The sequence below is a fragment of the Panulirus ornatus genome, chromosome 46 (genome assembly GCF_036320965.1).
Source record: "Panulirus ornatus isolate Po-2019 chromosome 46, ASM3632096v1, whole genome shotgun sequence".
In the NCBI taxonomy this organism is placed as follows: Eukaryota; Metazoa; Arthropoda; class Malacostraca; order Decapoda; family Palinuridae; genus Panulirus; species Panulirus ornatus.
In genome coordinates, this window is record NC_092269.1 from 8,218,481 (window position 1) to 8,239,873 (window position 21,393).

The 21,393-nt window shown below is 38.9% G+C and overlaps 2 protein-coding genes across 4 annotated transcripts in view; one reads left to right on the forward strand and one right to left on the reverse strand.

Moving 5' to 3' along the window:
- Positions 1-21,393, forward strand: part of LOC139763118 (apoptosis-resistant E3 ubiquitin protein ligase 1) — a 323,876-nt gene that overhangs the window by 217,081 nt on the left and 85,402 nt on the right. The window lies entirely within an intron of this gene.
- Positions 1-21,393, reverse strand: part of PolD1 (DNA polymerase delta) — a 102,600-nt gene that overhangs the window by 18,326 nt on the left and 62,881 nt on the right. For all 3 annotated transcript variants that reach the window (XM_071688780.1, XM_071688777.1, XM_071688778.1), the window contains exons 16-23: positions 17,008-17,109; positions 15,580-15,675; positions 13,348-13,485; positions 10,049-10,221; positions 6,543-6,798; positions 6,204-6,333; positions 4,438-4,577; positions 3,884-4,011 (exon numbers count right to left, since the gene is read on the reverse strand). In XM_071688780.1, the coding sequence (XP_071544881.1) occupies positions 3,884-4,011; positions 4,438-4,577; positions 6,204-6,333; positions 6,543-6,798; positions 10,049-10,221; positions 13,348-13,485; positions 15,580-15,675; positions 17,008-17,109 (1,163 nt within the window). The remainder of the gene's footprint in view (positions 1-3,883; positions 4,012-4,437; positions 4,578-6,203; positions 6,334-6,542; positions 6,799-10,048; positions 10,222-13,347; positions 13,486-15,579; positions 15,676-17,007; positions 17,110-21,393) is intronic.

The following is a 21,393-nucleotide window of genomic DNA, read 5'->3' on the forward strand; positions in this document are numbered from 1 at the left end:
GCAATTGCCAACAAAAATCTCAGTCTTGACAAGAGTGTTGAAGTAGTACCCATAACCATCTTGCACTTTCTTGGTCAGGAATTCTGGTCTTTCTGTCTTATTGTTAAAACTCATGCTGAGCTAGTCTCAGAATCTTCCTACATGAAACATATCCTACTCAACTTTATTTCCTGTATTCATATTCTTTCTCTTCTCCCTTTTCTCAATGTACAGCTTTAAATATGAATATGAATTTTTTTTTCATACTATTCGCCATTTCCCGCATCAGCGAGGTAGCGTTAAGAACAGAGGACTGAGCCTTTGAGGGAATATCCTCACTTGGTCCCCTTCTCTATTCCTTCTTTTGGAAAATCAAAAATGAGTGGGGAGGATTTCCAGCATCCCGCTCCCTTCCCTTTTAGTCGCCTTCTACGACACGCAGGGAATATGTGGGAAGTATTCTTTCTCCCCTATCCCCAGGGATAATGAACATGAAATAGTCCAACAATTAAAAAGAGAGAGCAAAGCAAACATGAAAGATCTTGGTGACATCATGAGTAAGAAATCTATATTATTTAAAGAACACAGAAAAGATACTTCAATCTAGCAAAGGAATAAGAACAAAAACTAAAACTTGATACAATAAGCATAAAATGCTGATCATATCCATGAAATTCTAAACAGAAGACTGCAGCATTTTAAAAGTCCCCAACCAAACAGAATAACATGCTATAAAGAAAACTGAGCCATGGTACAAAAGCAAAAATATGGGAATGAAGTACCCAAACCATTATAAGGGACTGACAGAACTCTACCTGTGCAGCATGAAATAAGGAAACGTACTAACACGATAATCTACGCCTGGCAGCAAAATGAAGATATAAAAAATAAGTATCTTATCAAGGGAATGAAAAAACAATCAAATATGAGAGAATACCTTGCAATGTAACCATTTTTTTTTTTCCCAATTGTTTATCCTGCCTTGGTGAAGTACAGTAAACCCTTGATTTAACAGACCCTGATATAACAGATTCCAGATTTAATGGGCCAAGCAAATAATACATTAATTAATGATAATTTTTGAATTTTCAAAAATTTAAAAATCTCAAAAGCACCACCATGCGCATTAGATATCATATCTGTTTTTGGTAGCAAGGAGTATACTTGCTTTGTTTCAGTCACAGTCTGCCTCAAGCTATTGTGCATTCAGATTGTATACAAAGAATTGTGACTTTATTTATTAAATAATTTTGCAATCCTTACAATTCAAAATGGCATCAAGTGACAGAGGAGTTAAAAGAAAGCGTATGAACTGTACACTGTATTACTATTTATTCTATCAAAAAATGGCCCATAGGCAACATTCGATTTAACGGACTTTCTGCATTAACAGACACCCCTCCCACTATTAGTCCGTTAAATCGAGGGTTTACTGTATAGTCATGAAAAAGTGAACAATGGTCTCATTTATACATAATTAACCTATAGCTCTCACATGGTGTTATGAAATCAAAGATAAAAACAGAATGAGATGAACTCAAGGGAGACATTAATAAAATGTGCTCAGCAGCAGAAAGAAACAGACAAAGATGTGCAGTGTTATGTTCTTAGCCCAGCCTATTAGTAGAATCTTGTTAATGGTACTCAACAGCAGTGTCTCTCAAAATTCTTTCCTATCATCTACTCTCTTCCTCCATTTTATCAACAATTTCCTCAGTGTGACAGGTAACCAAATGCACTTTGAAATGTACCATCTCTTACTCACTAAAAGTCTCGTCTCAGGTAGGTAGTAGTTGGTAGACAGCAACCAACTAGGAAGGTAATAGGGGGGTCAGTCACAGCTGTGTCATGAGCTAGTACTTCAGTAGTTGTCCAGGTGCACTCCTTCTGACGCAGGTAGCTGTCTTTTCTTACTGCCTCACCCACACATGGGCTGCTGGCATTCTGTCTACAAACGTACAATCTTCCCTTGTCACACATAACATGACAACACTTAACTCACACAGCTCATTCTTCCTAACCATAGATTCTTCAGCTGTGAGTGCTATACGCTAGCCTTGCATTTTGGCAAAATGATAGGAGCAATTGACAGATGTAGTAGGGAGGAACATTAGACAGAAGCATTAGCTAGAAACATTGGGCAGAAGTAGTAGGTAGGAATATTATCTGTAAGAATTAGGTAGGAGTAGTAGGTTGGAACATTAGTGTTACCCTCTGCCAGTGCCCTGTTAAGGGGAAGCGGGAATAGACTTCACCATTTATAGAGGTTTTTGCTGTGGCCATACCCTCAATGGAATTCCCAAAGGAAAACAGGCATCAAAGATATAGATAGATAGATAGATAGTCTCATCTCATTACAAATGCCTCTATGAACTCATATTTGGACTGAATTCCCTGAGTAGCAGTCACAACCTAGTTTAACTTAGTGCCAATAAAACCCAATTTCTTTCCATTTTTCTTTTTAAAATCCCTCACAACTTCTGCATCTCTGAAATTCCACCAATCAATGCATGAAAATATTTGGTATCACCTTAGTTTTTAATCTTTTTTGGAAACACCACATTACACAAATAGCTAAGTCTACCTACTAAAGTGTGGAGGTTCAGTCCAGTTGCCAAGAGTTCTTTTATGAGCAGTTGCTGTGATTATACAAAGGACTGATTCATTGTAGAACTGAGTACTGCTCTCACAGCCAGGAATGTTATAATTACACATGCTTACTAGATACTTGGGTCCAATTAATCTAATGAATAACTATCCCGTCAAATCTTAATATTTGCCCTACACCAGTCACTTCTTTCCATTTTCTGCAGACATTATTTCAACTGTTACTCTCAGGTACTGTTGAGCTGCGACACAATTATTTCGGTTTTCCTGACAGTAACTCATGGGTGGGTTGTTGTGATGTCTGTTTTCTTTCCTTACACTAATAAATTCTGGAACTCTTTTCCTTTTCATGTTTTTCCTAAAAGCTACAACCTACCCCTTTTTAAGAGGAAAGTTTCCTACCTTCTCCAAAACTTGGATTATTTTCATCCTTCAATTCTCTTCATAAATCTACATTTCACTTGTGGCCTCGCCACAAAGAGAACTTTTGTTTGTGACCAATGCTACAAAATAATAAAGAAAATATTTTTATATCTAATCCCTGGGGATAGGGAAGAAAGAATACTTCCCAAGTATTACATCTGTGTCGTAAAAGGCGACTAAAAGGGAAGGAAGCTTGGGGCTGGGATTCCTCCCCTCGTCTTTACTTTTCCAAAAGAAGGAACAGAAAAAGGGGCCAAGTGAGGATTTTCCCTCTTACACTCAGTCCTCTATTCTTAACACTACCTCACTAATGCGGGATATGGCGAAAAAAGAATCTAATTTCTCCCATCTCAGAAAGGCAGCATCTGAAACACACGAACAACAGCCTCATTTACACACATCCACACTTTAGATGTCAACAACATCCCTATTTACACACATCCACCCTCAAGATGTCAATTACAATGTACTGAAACCAAAACCTACCTTTCACAGCCAAAACCCACAGACTATTCCGTGTTTTATTTTGAATGCATCACATGCATCATACTTCCCTGTATACAAGTTCACATTTCTGGACTCTGTAAGGTTGCAAGAACATACAACTGAGCCTTTACGAAAAAACCCTCCTCTTTCTCCTTCTTTTGTTCCTACTTTTAAAAGTAATACAGGGGAGAGAAAGACTGCCAATCCTTCTTACATACCTCCAAAGACACACACGAAATACATGGGTAGTACTCTATCTACCCCATACCCAGGGATCGGCTACCTTCTAACAAAGATAATTCTCTCTCAGATAGCTGAGATAACTCATCTCTTTAACAAGTTAATACTCATCTCTTTTGTAAGTTAATACTCAAAGGAAGTCTCTTACCTAGTGCAAATAACTTCCTCATGAATGGATCCTTGGCAGCGTTGACACTGGGTCCACAATCTGGAAAACCTTTCCTCTAAAGTACCTAATGTTTCCATTTGCTGCATGTATATCTCACTTTCACGAAGCTGAAATCAGATAATGACAAACATATTTGAGTAAAAAGGGCAGCTAAAGTTAAGCAGATATTCTTTACTAATACAAGACTGAGGGAAATGTAACTGACAAAGTGAAATTAATATCCCTGTCAATCAGAGATATTTCTAAATAAATTTTTTCCCAGCACTTTAAACATACATCAATTAAAAAAGAAAATTTTCAAGTCATTTTCAAGCAGAAAAAATGCAACACCTCAAAACAAACTACTGAATCTGCTATCTTTAATTTTGAGAAATTTAGTTACCAAATGTGAAAGAATACTGAACAACTTTTTGTGTAAAGATGATTCTTTCCTGCAGGTGATCAATCACCCATGCTGGCATCAACTTTTTAACAAACATGAAAGTAAATGACATAAAATTATACACCATGTTACATTCAGATGCTGTACATACCTTGCAATGCTTACAGAGGGCCTCAGTTACTGAGCTTATTGGAACTTTGCAACCAACACATGATGCCTTTTTAGTAACGAACTTGGCCATGGCTCCTACTTTGCTATGCGTAATGATTCTGGATCTTGTGTGGTCACCCTCTATAGAAAAAAAAACAATACGTACATATAAAAAAATCTATACATGATACCAAAACTCCTTTCAACTTGGAGCTACACTGAAAAGGATATGATCATGTAGTATTGTAATAAAATTCAATATACACATATTTTTCTTTGCAAAGATTCTGGTCATAGACAAAAGTCTCCCTTCAAGTTCAGATCTACAAAGACAATAGGGGCAAGTGATAAAGAGATGGAGAGAAAATAGTCTGTTTTTTGAGATGTGGAAACCTGACTTTTAATGATGAACAAGTGGTCCATTAAGAAAAACAAGAGTAAGTAATGAGTTCCAAAGTTTAGCAAAAGAGAGGGGAAAAACAAATATCACTTTAGCCCACCTTCAATCTATGAATGTCCACACCGTGATTGCATACGTAATCAATAATAGTTTAGAGGAAGCACTTGAAATGACATAGATTTAAAATGCAGACAACAGACTCTTTACACTTTGAAAAAGTTATCTGGAAGAATGCAGATGAGATATAAAGGCACTATGTAATTATAATAGTAAATGTGACAATATTGGGGAGAACTATAAAGATCAAGGAAAGTTTGGGAACCACTTGCACAAACCACATGAGCCTTTGAAAACCTAACCTAAATTCCCTACAGTTGTCAAAATTTACCTTACCATTTAATGTTTATGAAAAGAAATTAATGTCTTGGTCTCATGTTTATATTCAGATGTTGGAAGGTTTTGGTGCTCTGAATGTTCACATTCATACAAAACCATTCCAGCAAATACAACCATCTGCAAGGAATACCCTAATCAATGTGGTGGGAAGAAGACAACAATGCCGTTAGTGCACTTGGACTGTAACACTAAGAATCTCAGCCCCTAAGTAAAGTCAGGTGATATTTTCATAGGGTCTCTTCTTATTCAGTTGTCTTAAATCCAAGTGAAAAAAAGTAAATTCTTACAAATCTGGTCTTCAGAGGGGCCAATGCTAATACTGCCAAAGTCTTCCCGATATAAAATCAAACAGATGAAACACAAGAGATTCTTCTTCACTCTTAAATGTAGGATTCTATAGGTCACATTATTTTCATCCTTAACTTGTGTAAAAAAAAATAAAAAAAGCATGATGACACTGGGTACAGTGTACATAAGTTAAAGACAATAAGGCTAGCCTAGATGTTTAGTTTCAATTAAATGTTAAACCAACATCCATGATACAAGTAATAAGTAAGATGGTCACTTCAACACTTACAGGTCAGGGATAAACAGAGAATGCTGACAGTACACTAAAGATTAAAACAATGTCATAGCAGAGAAAGATCAAGGAATGGGACCTCATGAATGCAGCTCTCTCCCCATACTGTATAAGGAATTAATTACAGTTATATTTCCCTGGCTTTTGAAGCTGTCTAAAACATCTTCTGTAAATGCTTTCATTTATAAAGACAACTGAATATGTTGCATACTAAACACGAACACACTTACGACTTAAAATAGATTTTATTTCCCTTACCCTCTCCCACCTACCCTTTTCCCTTTGCATGGCAGCAAAACCTTCACCATATTTGCCAAAAGACAAGATTTCTATGGTACTTTCACCAGACATAAGCCGTGGTCATCCCAAAAGCAAAAACAAATCAACTTACTCAACAGTTGTGATTCAACCTTCTCCCCTAGGATCGGTTCAAAGATTCTTTTTAAGGGTTTGCTGAGTTGATTTGAAAGATAGTATTCATAGTCAATAGGCAGGCTGTTCTCCAACACATAAATAGGGTCCTAGAGAAAACAAATTCCAATTGTAAAAATGAAAAAAATTAAGATATGTTTATCGTATATCTCACATATGTTGCAAGACCACTGTAAAATCTCATTATTACAGCTAAGATTTAGTATTCATAGTACGTATCTCACCAGCTACAAAACAAAGACACTACCCATGACACACCTGAAAAGAAAAATACCAAGGCCCAGTAATCAATACCAACCTCAGCCTTCTCGTATGCAGGAATGCCCTTAGCACCAGCAATAATCACAAAAGGAACTCGGTCTCCCAGTTTAGGGGCAGTGCCTGGGTCTCTTTTCTTCATCTTATTTGCAAGCTCCACATGAGCTTGTTTGGCAGCATATTCCTTCTCTGTTTTTGTCAATTCCTTGGTGATGACAAGTTGTGATATGTCAATCCGATTGCATAGCAAATCTGATATTGTCTGTTTGGCATGATCAACAGCTCCACTTGGATTTCTGTCATCATGAAGAAAGGAAAAAGAATGATTTCTAACAACAAATGCTAGCAAATAAATACCTTCAAAGGCTACAATTTTTAAAAGCTGAAAGTTTAACATCAAATAAAGGAGTTACAGAATTCTCTTCTCATAATTATATTGTTTCGTTCTTTCAATCTTGTTTGCCTTTTCCCATGTGTGCAAGGTAGCACTAGGAAGAGATAAATAAAAGGCCTCATTCATTCACATCCATTCTCAGGCCTGTCATGTGTAGTGCACCAAAACCAGAGCCTCTGATCCATAACCTAAACATAACTCTTTTTCCTACTTTATTTGCAAACACTCACTCTCTAGGTGCCATGGAGAGTGAAAAACACTATATAATAATATCATGACATTCACTATCAACCCTACATGCCCATGTTATCTTTAATATCTTATCTCATATCACACATCCGTATTCATAACTAAATCTCTTCTCCTTCCACTGATTATCCTTGTCTACTACTCGCATTATTTTACCAATCATTCTTAGAAAGCTAGGTTTTACACAAGTGCCTAGTCTATCTACCTTCTCTTCTTCTTTACGTGCCTCTCATCCAAACTTCAAAAATCCCATGTCAATCCTTGTAAATATTCATTCTAAAACACTATGACTTCTTTACAGTTTCTTACTGTTTTCAAAATGATAACACTCTGGACATTCTTGTCTCTTTAATAAGTTACAATCTTGCTCTGACTTTTGCATACTTTCTATGTCCTCCAACATCTATAATCAAAACAACATATCCCGTAAATCAATTCCTCTTACAATCTGGCTAATGCTATGGCAACACAAAGAGATAGCAGTAGGAAAGTTACACTGAGTTCACATTCTTTAATACTTTTTTTTTTTATACTTTTTTATTCTGCCTCGGAAAGGCAGGGAAGATGAAGGGATATTTTTGTTACTCAAGCCATTTTCATGTTTAAGGAATAAACTTAAATAAGACTTCCTTTTTGTCCAAAACAGGAGTTTTTTTCATGAAAAAAGAGTATGCTGCCTAAATTTACAGTCTCGTGTATGTTTTCCAAGAATCAATCTCTGCAACGAGGGGGAATTCATCCATTATTTCTCAACCCTGCTGAACCTAATAATCTTCCTTTAATTCACATTCACCCTCAACTTTCTCCTGTCACACATTCTTCCAAACTCAGTCACCAACTTCTGCAGTCTCACTTGAATCAGCCACAGTGCTGTAGCTTCGGCACACAACTGACTCACTTCCAAGACCCTCTCATCCCCAACAGACTGCATACTCGCCCCTCTCCAAGACTTGCATTCACCTCCCTCACCACCCCATCTATAAACAAATTAAACAACCATGTTGACATCACACACCCCTAACCCAGACCAACCTTCACTGGAAACCATAACCTCACCTCTCTTCCTAGTCATACACATGCTTTACATCCTTGATAAAAACTCCTCTGCTCTTAGCAGCTCACCTCCCACAACATATATTCCACAAAGCATCTCTATCAACTCTATCATATGCTCTTTGCAGATCCATAAATGCTTTTCTAAGTATTTCTCACACACATTCTTCAAAGCAAACGCCTGATCCACACACCCTCTACTACTTCTGAAACCACATTGCTCCTCCCCAATCTGATGCTGAGTACATGCCTTCACCCTCTCAATTAATACCCTCCCGTATATTTTTCCAGGTATACTCAACAAACTTATGCCTCTGTAGTTTGAACAGGGGATAAACCCTTTGCCTTATTGCAATGGCACTATACAAGCATTGCTCCAATCCTCAGGCACTTCACCATGATCCTAAAATACAATGAATATCCTCATCAACCAATCAAAAACACAGTCAACCCTTCTTAATAAATTCAACTGCAATACCATCCAAACTGCAGCCCTGTCGGATTTCATCTTCCACAAGGCTTTCCCCTCTTCTCTTTTCACCAAACCACCCTCCCAAACTCTCTCACTTTGCATACCACCCCGACCTAAACATCCTACATCTGCCACTTTATCATCAAACACACTTGAGAATCATTTAAAATACTCATTCCATCGCTACCTGCAATCACTTCCCCTTTTACTCCCTTCACTGATGTCCAAATTTGTTCTCATCTTTTGCACATTATCTGCCTCCTTCCAAACCATCTTTTTATTCTCCCTAAAGTTTAATGATTCTCACCCAAACCCTAACCTGCCCTCTTTTTCGAACTTCATCTTGAGCCCCTGCCACTTTCTCTTCTACATCTCCCAGTCATTTTCACTCCTTCCTTGTAAGTACCACCCAAACATCTCTCTTCTCTTTCACTAAACACTTTACTTCCTCATCCCAAAACTCACTACCCTTTCTAATCTCCCCACCTCCTACCTTTCGCATGTCATATGCAATCACTGCTTCCCTAAATACCCCAAATTCCTTACCTACTCCCCTCACTTCATTTGCTCTCGCCTTTTGCCATTCTGCACTCAATCTCTCATGGTATTTCTTCACATAAGTCTCCCTTCCAAGCTCATTTACTCTCACCACTCTATTCTGTCCAACATTCTCCCCTCTTTTTGAAAATCTCTACAAATCTTTACCCTTGCCTCCACAAGATGGGGATGAAACAACACCAGCTGCCACTCTCAGCACATTTACATCCAAAAGTCTCTCTTTTACATGCCTATCAATTAATACATAATCTAATAATGCCCACTGGCCATCTCTCCTATTCTCATATGTATACTTGTAAATCTCTCTCTTTTTAAACCTGGTATTCTGACCCTGGGTCACTTGACAATGTGACCTGAAGAATAATCAGCAGCCGATTGCGACATGCACAGCTAATAAGGCCACCTGGCGTGAAGTGTGGAGGTCCCAGGCAGTCATGAGACCGGCCAAGGAATCTCTTGGAACCTCCCAGGTCACCACATGGCTTACTTAAAACATCCAATTTTCTATAACAGACACTACAAACATGCAGGTTTATAACAATATTCATACTTGCTTGCCTTCATCCATTCCTGGCACTATCCCACTACCCCCTGCTTCAGCAAGGTAGTGCCAGAAAACAGACACATTTTATTGACCAACCCCCCAAGGGTGGATAGATAACTGAGTTGACTGTGGTCAAACTCCCACAACCAGGATTTGAATCTGTGCACTAACCCTGGATGGCCCAAGAATGCATCATGGCCAGGAATGCTAACCACTACACTACAGGAGTCCATAAGTATGAAAGAGAATCAATGAAAAAAGTTTTAATAACCATACCTTTCAATTAGGATCTTTTGTAGACACATGTTAATGAGGTTGGCCACAATGGGACAATTATCTCGCCTTACAGTCTCAATACCCTTACAGTCCATTTTATCATGTTTGTCCGGTTTGGTAAAATACAGTCCTGCGTAACGCTTCTTGTTGATCAATAAATATGGGAAGTACACCTGAAAATGCAATCAATCAATCAATCATCAGTAAAGCTGTCCAATTAGGCATGGCTATGAAAGAAAACATAAACCCTTAACAGGTTTTTTGATCAATACATAAATCTGGCTTTCAATAGGTAATTTAAAATTACATATAAACAAGTGTTACAGTCACATCCAATATGAAAGCCTTTTCACATTACACAATAGGTCTCTATATGCAGGAAAGATCAGTCTAAGCAAAACACATTCTACGAACCCCTTGAACAGGCATGTAAATTTCCTGATACTTCTAAAAAAAAAATTTTTTTCAAGTAATGGAAAAACAAGTTCTCTCACATGAAAAGAAAGAACATCAGACAAGAATAAAAAAGACAGAACAAATGAAATGAGCCTCAACTTTCCCCTAGAGAAATAAAATATTCCAATGAAAGTGCATTGCTGAAATAGATCGGTGCACTGCAATGACTAATGTTAACATATCTCAACCATCATCATTTATAAAGTGTTCTGATGCAGCTGCTGATTCTTTTAATCATCATCCAATAGATTAGTATCATTAGGATGGTGAGACTCCTCACTGCTAAGGAGCAAATACTGCTTAATGTCAACTACACCGAGCAGTCTGCTGTAACAGCCTCACAACACCATGGATGAAGGGTAACTGAAGAACTCATGTGTAATTGTTGCATACAGATACCTAAGGCACCCCGTGTAACCACCACTGATCAGCATATATTCAACTGCTGGTGTTAAAACACAGACTGTAAATCTGTCTAACTAAGTACTTCAGTTAAATATTCCACACATTCCTCTGGCATACTCAGTTCAATATTCCACACACTCCTCTGGCATACTGCCACTCAGAGGCATTTCCCACCAGGCTGCTAATAGCTCGTTGTTAACTATTTCCCATTTCATCCACTTAATACTGAACTTGCTGAGTTCATCTACGTGGTGGGAAGTGTTCTGCTTTGATGGTTTAGCATGCATACATATTGGAACTTCTATTCTGATGTGATCCAAATAATGTGCATTTGAAATGGTGATATTATGCACTTAGTCCACAATATTTGTGAAAAGCAGATATAGCTTATTAATTTTTCTAGGTAATCAGTAAAGAATTTGTCAGTCTAAATAGTTCCCTCTCATGTAGCTGTTGGCATAAACCATTATTAGTGGGGATGCTCAGCTACTATCATGTTTTCCAACCATTTCCACTCATGCTGAAGTCCCCTAAAAATATGACATGAGAATTCCCTGGCCTTCCTCTTTCAAATCTCTCTTGTACCATATGGTGGGTTCATCACTAACTTTCTTGTTAACACACTGTTTTAGAGGGGAGGAGGGACCATGTGTTTAAGGGAGAAAATTTGGAATCAGGCAGCATATCAACGATGAGCCCACCAGTGCCTGTAGCCAATAAGTATCTCACTAGGCAGTCATGTGACTGTCTGAGCCAATAAATATCCAACCCAGGCCAGTCTTCATGTGCTTCTGTTGTGAAGTGCACTGCAAGCCCTTACAGATTACTTATTTTCCATCTATTTGGCATTATTTTGAGGAAATACACGGCAAATTCATCAAAAAGAGAAGCACAACCCGGTGTCAGGTTACTCACAGAAAAGAGCTGGGAAAATAGAAAAGTTTAAAAGTTGACAGTGTAAACAGCATGTACACAGTGTTGCCTATAATAATTTAATATTTTGAGTATGTTCTTCCATCTTTTTACAAATCATTTCTTCTTAATAATCTCCATAATACAAAAAAAATTTCTGTACACTGAGACCAAACATGCTGAAATCTATCAGTTAGTAATGTCACGGCTATGTTTCTATGATTTCAAACTTGGGCATTCATTTCCACAAAATTTAGTGTCAGTAATAGTACCCACACCTCATATCTGGAACTGGTTTATTAATGCTGATGAAGTAAGATTCTATACTTCTTATCCTATGAATTCTTCTAGTCGTGCCTCTGGTGGCTTACAAATCAGTGTTACAATCTAGTTAAGGATTTCAAGACGGACACTAGGATCTCTTCAACCTCATTCACAAAACTTAGTAGTTCAGATGTTATGGACAAACCAACTCTTCCATATCTCCTTCCTATCATGTCACACCTATGCAAGTTGTCATTCAGAACCCAAATATCACTTTTTACATATTTTGTTTTTCATTGAGTTTCTCTGAAGGTTTACCAGATATGATGGATGTCACATTACTCATTCCTCTTGCTACCAGGTGCTTAAGCACTAACAATCAAGCACCTCTCATAATCAACTTTCACTGTTGCACGCATCAAGCCAAAGCTTAATTCCTTACACTAATTCACACATTCCCACAACTCCTTCAGAAGTGCCACCACTTTCATTGCTCTTGCCCTCACACTAGCCTCAAACTTCACTCACAGGACATTCCCAAGCCATTCCTCCTCCATCGTCTTGAGAGTAATTCACTCTGAGCCAGAACGTCCAGGTTCTTCTCCCCAAACATACTACCTATCTCTCCCTTCTTATTCCACTTCCATCCAGGCACATCTAGGCACCCCAGCCTAAGCCTTTGTGGGAGATGAATATTCCTTGCTTGGTTCCTTCTTGTATTCCATCTTTTATAAGATGAATACATGAGGGCGGGGGATCTGGCCCCTTGCTCCCACCCCTTTTAGTCGCCCTTGATGAAAAATAGAAAACACAAAGATAGTTTTGTTCCTCCCCTAAACCCAGGGATAGAGGATGAATGTATATTCCAATCAAAACATACTTCCCACTAAGTTCTGAACATAAAGATAGAAACATTTAGGCATGAGCATTAAGTAGAAAGAAAGATTAGGCAGTAGTAGCAGTAGTAGGTAGGAGCATTAGGTAGATGTAGTCGGCTGGAACACTTGGAAGGAGCCTCTCCAAACACTGCATTAGAGTTGCCCTCTGCTAGTGGCCTAATGAGGGTGAGGCACTAAAGGCTAAGAAGCGCCACCGGCAGTCACTAGCTTTGGAGACTATTGCCGTGATCACCACCTTGAGGGAGTTCCAACTGGAACAGGTGTCAGAGATATAGATAGATAAACAGAATTAAAGCATACTTTCCTCTAAGTCCTGAACATAAAGCTACAGATATACAAAAAGTCCACTGCATTTTAACATACCTTTTCAAACTCTAGCTTTATAGGTTTGACAAATTTTTCTGTGACATATGTGGCAGCCTCCCGCCCAAGTTCCATCGCTTCTGCTACAGTCTCCACACCAAATTTTATCATCACAGAGTCTGTGTCTCCATACACAACCTGCAAAAGTGACAAACACACATGAGATATGGCCTTGGAATGACATTTTGATGTGATTTAGAGCATACAAAATTCTTACCCAAGGTAAACAAGTTAGCACTACAGCTGGCATTCCTGTATCTTGTATTACATTCTATAATAGGCTCCAGCCATGGACATAGGTTACGACTGAGGGTAAGCTTTGAAGGAAAAAAAGGAAAATGAAAATGACAAAAGTTAAAAAAATAGTGATGGGTGAACGTAAGACACTTTTCCAATAAATCAATTTTTTTTCACATGTAAGGAAAGGATATTACATCTAGCTCAGTAGATTAGATTTAATGTGACAGGGTATGATCAGCAACCTTGACATGGAGGGTGTAAGATGATTCAAGGTGCCATTTAAACATTCTTAATTGAGGATGACAATATTATAATTCTCTGTGTAGATGCTGTTTATAACATACTACCTATTTATATTTATGCTTCTAATCTCATGCAATAAACCTTATGTAAAGGACTCCATGAACAGGAGGAAAATTACAATGTTTTTCATTTTTGGAAAAAAATTCAAAGTCTGCCAGTGAAAGAAACTTTCCAACAGATACTTGCTATATTTTTACAAAAGTTGTGTACTTTAACACTAGTTATGTTCATAAACTGGTGTGAGGTTTCTGGTAAAGCCCTGTGATGTTAATTTCACAGTCTCCCCAACTTACAGTTGTGTAATAAACATAACTAGTCATCTTATGAATGCTATACATGGGCTCTATCACATCTATTGTTATCAACAATTACATGAAGATGAATTCACCACGGAGACAAAAATGGTGAATAACCATAATAACAATGATGAAGTAAACCGTTAAATCATTTAAAACAAAAAAGACAATTTCTAACTATTCAGTTCATATCATAAACAACATATCCATTAACAGAGAGTGTGATTAAGTGCATGCATCAATACCCCTTTTGTGGAAATCAATTATGCAGAACATAGGTCCTCAGCTTTTATCATGCTGGTTGGCAAAGGAAGGGAAAACTAATGCCCAGGGTAGAACTGTAGAACTGCTACCGTTACCCATACAGTTTAAAAACGCTGGATTTACAGAATTTCTCTTATTACAAGTAGAGCCTTCTGGTCATCTGAAAAAGGTGCTTACAAGGCAACAAAGTGAAGCTATAATACCTCCAAATGAGATGCATCCATGAGGAATCATCTGCTAAGATCATCATAAAACATGGAAGGCTGGTAGATGCCTGTTCAAAAGGACATAATAACCACACTGTAACCTGCTATGACCTGTGCAAAGGTGAAGTGGCAAGGCATATAGCTAGCCACTACTGACATCTGTACCTCAAGCATATTACTGTGGAATCAAGAATAAATTTTCTTTTTACGTGGACGGGAAAGGAAAACTAAACACATGTTCAAAAGGATCAGGCTAAGGTAAAGAAATGTTTTTTCATGTTTCAAAACCCTAAGCACAGAGACCAAGGTAAGGACAAAGACCATCAGCAACTATCAGCATACACACATGAGGGACAGGAACTTAAATAAATATCTAAGATAAATACAAGGGTGGTCAATCGGATTCAGACAGACACTGGTAAACCAAAAAGTTTGTTAAATACAAAAGGCCCTTCTCAATAATCTCATCTAAACAAGTTCTTCAGTGCCATGAATACTTCCCTGTTTTCTTTGTCAAGATCTGTGCTGAAGAAGAGGTGACTGGGAATACTTGGTTTAAAAAAAGGTGCACATCACCTCGTAAATAAGCAAAGGTGAGCAAGGTTGGGGTCAATGGGCTTAATGACAAGCAAGCAAAGGAGATGTTATTGGAAGTGAATATGATGAGAGGGGATAATCAGTTCTTGGTGGAGATAAGTTCAGGCCAATTATCTTGTCCCTTAACCCTGCTGAACCTAATAACCTTGCTCTTATTCATGTTTACTCTAAAATGTGAGACGTAATAATAAAAAGACACAAAATGGATATCATTAAAGACAGTGAGCCAATACTGAAAGTGTGGCAAAGCAGAGAAAAAAATCTATCCTTATTACTAATCTTATTTCATGACTGAATACCAATTAAAGAAAATACCATTATCTTACCTCAGCATTCTGTGCATATCCATTTTCCATGATATACTTTTCCTCAATCTGGTTCTTTGTAAAGGCAATCATTGTCCGTCCAAAAGCAGTTACACTCTGCAAAAAAGCAGGATTACAATTAAAAAAACCTATAACAAAACCAGCGGAGATAATATGTGAAGATTCACTACAAGGTTGCAACCGAAAATTCAGCCTTGTTTCCTCTTGTGAAACAAAGGATTTAGCAAATCCAAACTACTGAAAACACTATTTTTCTTACATAGGTATATACCATCTCAAAACCATATGAATTTAATTTCTATAGCAAAAGTAATTTCAGGTTAAGACTTTCTTTGAAAAGTGACTTAAACTTGACAGACTAAAGTCTCAACATCCATCAAGACACCACTTGATAAAAATACCACTAAACTCTTGAAAAGTTAATCAGTATAACCCTTACTAGATACATATTGCATATTCCTTTCAACAATAATCGAGATATATCATCAATAATGACATAATGTGTAAGACTAGCAGCAGTTTTAGACTTTACATAGATGACCTTTCATTGCTTACACAGAAATAAGTTATAAGGTTGCGAGGCATGAACTACAGATAGGGTTGTACAGAGGAGGGTGGATGTGTTGAAAATGAAATGTTTGAGGACAATATGTGGTGCGAAGTGGTTTGATTGAGTAAGTAATGAAAGGGTAAGAGGGATTATCATTTATTTATTATTTTGCTTTGTCGCTGTCTCCCGCGGTAGCGAGGTAGCGCAAGGAAACAGACGAAAGAATGGCCCAACCCACCCACATACACATGTATATACATACACGTCCACACACACACACACATATATACATACCTATACATCTCAACGTATACATATATATACACACACAGACATATACATATATACACACGTACATAATTCATACTGTCTGCCTTTATTCATTCCCATCGCCACCCCGCCACACATGAAACAACCCCCTCTCCCCTCATGTGCGTGAGGTAGCACTAGGAAAAGACAACAAAGGCCACATTCGTTCACACTCCGTCTCTAGCTGTCATGTAATAATGCTCCAAAATCCAAAGCTAAGAGAGATAAGTGAAAATAAAAAGTGTGGTTGAGAGAGCAGAAGAGATGTGTTGAAATGGTTTGGACATGGAGAGAATGAGTGAGGAAAGATTGACAAAGAGGATATACGTGTCAGAGGTGAAGGGAACAAGGAGAAGCAGGAAACCAAATTGGAAGTGGAAGGATGGAGTGAATAAGATTTTGAGCGATCAGGGCCTGAACATACAGGAGGGTGAGAGGCATGCAAGGAATACAGTGAATAGGAATGATATGGTATATCGGGGTCAAACCTATGCACTCGACCCTGGGCAGCCCATGATTGCATCATGGTAAGCTATACATCAACGGATACTTTTCAAAATACAACCTACCTGGGAAATCTCCAGACAAGGTAACTTGCCCACTTGAGCACCTGTGAAACCATATACCGAGTTTGCTGAAATTTTTAGCGCCAACTGCCGACCATCTAGCACCTGAAATATCAACAATTATCAACTGTGACAATTTCTGTAGTTGAAATTTTAAATGAATACAAGCCACGTAACATATCTTACCTATAATCTTTATATTTTTTCTGTTTCAAAGGTACATTATGTACTTTTTGTAAAAATATGTCTGTTGCATACATCATGAATCTCAAATCAAAAGTCATGATTTCATTCTAATAAAGATCTGACTTCAAACAGATACATTCTATTATCTCTAGTCCAGCAGGCTTGGGACTGAACAGCTGCTGCATTACAGATGATGTCAAGGGCACCTATGGTGGTCCAAATGAAAGTTTTATCTACTTTACATAGAGCTTGCATATCATCTGTAATCTATTCTGGACACTAGCTCACTCATGATGGAAATAGTAAACATGCATGAAAGAAAGTTTTACTGTTATCTATTCATTAATGTTTTTTTTTTTTTTTTTTGGCTTTGTCACTGTCTCCCGCGTTTGCGAGGTAGCGCAAGGAAACAGACGAAAGAAATGGCCCAACCCACCCCCATACACATGTATATACATACGTCCACACACGCAAATATACATACCTACACAGCTTTCCATGGTTTACCCCAGACGCTTCACATGCCCTGATTCAATCCACTGACAGCACGTCAACCCCGGTATACCACATCGCTCCAATTCACTCTATTCCTTGCCCTCCTTTCACCCTCCTGCATGTTCAGGCCCCGATCACACAAAATCTTTTTCACTCCATCTTTCCACCTCCAATTTGGTCTCCCACTTCTCCTCGTTCCCTCCACCTCTGACACATATATCCTCTTGGTCAATCTTTCCTCACTCATTCTCTCCATGTGCCCAAACCATTTCAAAACACCCTCTTCTGCTCTCTCAACCACGCTCTTTTTATTTCCACACATCTCTCTTACCCTTACGTTACTTACTCGATCAAACCACCTCACACCACACATTGTCCTCAAACATCTCATTTCCAGCACATCCATCCTCCTGCACACAACTCTATCCATAGCCCACGCCTCGCAACCATACAACATTGTTGGAACCACTATTCCTTCAAACATACCCATTTTTGCTTTCCGAGATAATGTTCTCGACTTCCACACATTATTCAAGGCTCCCAGAATTTTCGCCCCTTCCCCCACCCTATGATCCACTTCCGCTTCCATGGTTCCATCCGCTGCCAGATCCACTCCCAGATATCTAAAACACTTCACTTCCTCCAGTTTTTCTCCATTCAAACTTACCTCCCAATTGACTTGACCCTCAACCCTACTGTACCTAACAACCTTGCTCTTATTCACATTTACTCTTAACTTTCTTCTTTCACACACTTTACCAAACTCAGTCACCAGCTTCTGCAGTTTCTCACATGAATCAGCCACCAGCGCTGTATCATCAGCGAACAACAACTGACTCACTTCCCAAGCTCTCTCATCCCCAACAGACTTCATACTTGCCCCTCTTTCCAAAAAATTTGCATCTGATCATTCCAGAAGTATCAGTGCACATGAGAACAGTGAGTTTATACTTGACCTCCTCGCCCCCAGCCACTTCACTATTAATACATCCGCTGGTGTATTAAGAGGAATTAAACACCACATGAGCCAAGACAAAGCTTTAAAGACTTCTTTTTAAACTGTCCTTGGCATAAGAGATTGGGTGTACTGAACATGGAAAAACTCCCAATAATCTAAATCTCTCCTTACCCATATTTCTGAGGGATATCACTTTAGATTTACAATTCATGAAGTCCCTTATAAGGAAAATGCCTGGAACTCTCCTTCTTCCTATGGTCCTTTGTCAGCATGATCTTAAGCAATTGCAAATACATCAATTTTTTTTTTTTTTTTTCTTTTTTCGGTCTCCCGCATTTGCGAGGCAGCGCAAAGGAAACAGACAAAAGAAATGGCCCAACCCACCCCCATACACATGTATATACATACGTCCACACACGCAAATATACATACCTACACAGCTTTCCATGGTTTACCCCAGACGCTTCACATGCCCTGATTCAATCCACTGACAGCACGTCAACCCCGGTATACCGCATCGATCCAATTCACTCTATTCCTTACCCTCCTTTCACCCTCCTGCATGTTCAGGCCCCGATCACACAAAATCTTTTTCACTCCATCTTTCCACCTCCAATTTGGTCTCCCACTTCTCCTCGTTCCCTCCACCTCTGACACATATATCCTCTTGGTCAATCTTTCCTCACTCATTCTCTCCATGTGCCCAAACCATTTCAAAACACCCTCTTCTGCTCTCTCAACCACGCTCTTTTTATTTCCACACATCTCTCTTACCCTTACGTTACTTACTCGATCAAACCACCTCACACCACACATTGTCCTCAAACATCTCATTTCCAGCACATCCATCCTCCTGCGCACAACTCTATCCATAGCCCATGACTCACAACCATACAACATTGTTGGAACCACTATTCCTTCAAACATACCCATTTTTGCTTTCCGAGATAATGTTCTCAACTTCCACACATTCTTCAAGGCTCCCAGGATTTTCGCCCCCTCCCCCACCCTATGATCCACTTCCGCTTCCATGGTTCCATCCGCTGCCAGATCCACTCCTAGATATCTAAAACACTTCACTTCCTCCAGTTTTTCTCCATTCAAACTTACCTCCCAATTGACTTGACCCTCAACCCTACTGTACCTAATAACCTTGCTCTTATTCACATTTACTCTCAACTTTCTTCTTTCACACACTTTACCAAACTCAGTCACCAGCTTCTGCAGTTTCTCACATGAATCAGCCACCAGCGCTGTATCATCAGCGAACAACAACTGACTCACTTCCCAAGCTCTCTCATCCCCAACAAACTTCATACTTGCCCCTCTTTCCAAAACTCTTGCATTTACCTCCCTAACAACCCCATCCATAAACAAATTAAACAAACATGGAGACATCACACACCCCTGCCGCAAACCTACATTCACTGAGAACCAATCACTTTCCTCTCTTCCTACACGTACACATGCCTTACATCCTCAATAAAAAATTTTCACTGCTTCTAACAACTTGCCTCCCACACCATATATTCTTAATACCTTCCACAGAGCATCCTATCAACTCTATCATATGCCTTCTCCAGATCCATAAATGCTACATACAAATCCATTTGCTTTTCTAAGTATTTCTCACATACATTCTTCAAAGCAAACACCTGATCCACACATCCTCTACCACTTCTGAAACCACATTGCTCTTCCCCAATCTGATGCTCTGTACATGCCTTCACCCTCTCAATCAATACCCTCCCATATAATTTACCAGGAATACTCAACAAACTTATACCTCTGTAATTTGAGCACTCACTCTTATCCCCTTTGCCTTTGTACAATGGCACTATGCACGCATTCCGCCAATCCTCAGGCACCTCACTATGAGTCATACATACATTAAATAACCTTACCAACCAGTCAATAATACAATCACCCCCTCTCTTAATAAATTCCACTGCAATACCATCCAAACCTGCTGCCTTGCCGGCTTTCATCTTCCGCAAAGCTTTTACTACCTCTTCTCTGTTTACCAAATCATTTTCCCTAACCTTCTCACTTTGCACACCACCTCGACCAAAACATCCTATATCTGCCACTCTATCATCAAACACATTTACCTCCTTCCAAAACATCTTTTTATTCTCCCTATAATTTAATGATACTCTCTCACCCCAACTCTCATTTGCCCTCTTTTTCACCTCTTGCACCTTTCTCTTGACCTCCTGTCTCTTTCTTTTATACATCTCCCACTCAATTGCATTTTTTCCCTGCAAAAATCGTCCAAATGCCTCTCTCTTCTCTTTCACTAATAATCTTACTTCTTCATCCCACCACTCATTACCCTTTCTAATCAACCCACCTCCCACTCTTCTCATGCCACAAGCATCTTTTGCACAATCCATCACTGATTCCCTAAATACATCCCATTCCTCCCCCACTCCCCTTACTTCCATTGTTCTCACCTTTTTCCATTCTGTACTCAGTCTCTCCTGGTACTTCCTCACACAAGTCTCCTTCCCAAGCTCACTTACTCTCACCACCCTCTTCACCCCAACATTCACTCTTCTTTTCTGAAAACCCATACAAATCTTCACCTTAGCCTCCACAAGATAATGATCAGACATCCCTCCAGTTGCACCTCTCAGCACATTAACATCCAAAAGTCTCTCTTTCGCGCGCCTGTCAATTAACACGTAATCCAATAACGCTCTCTGGCCATCTCTCCTACTTACATGCGTATACTTATGTATATCTCG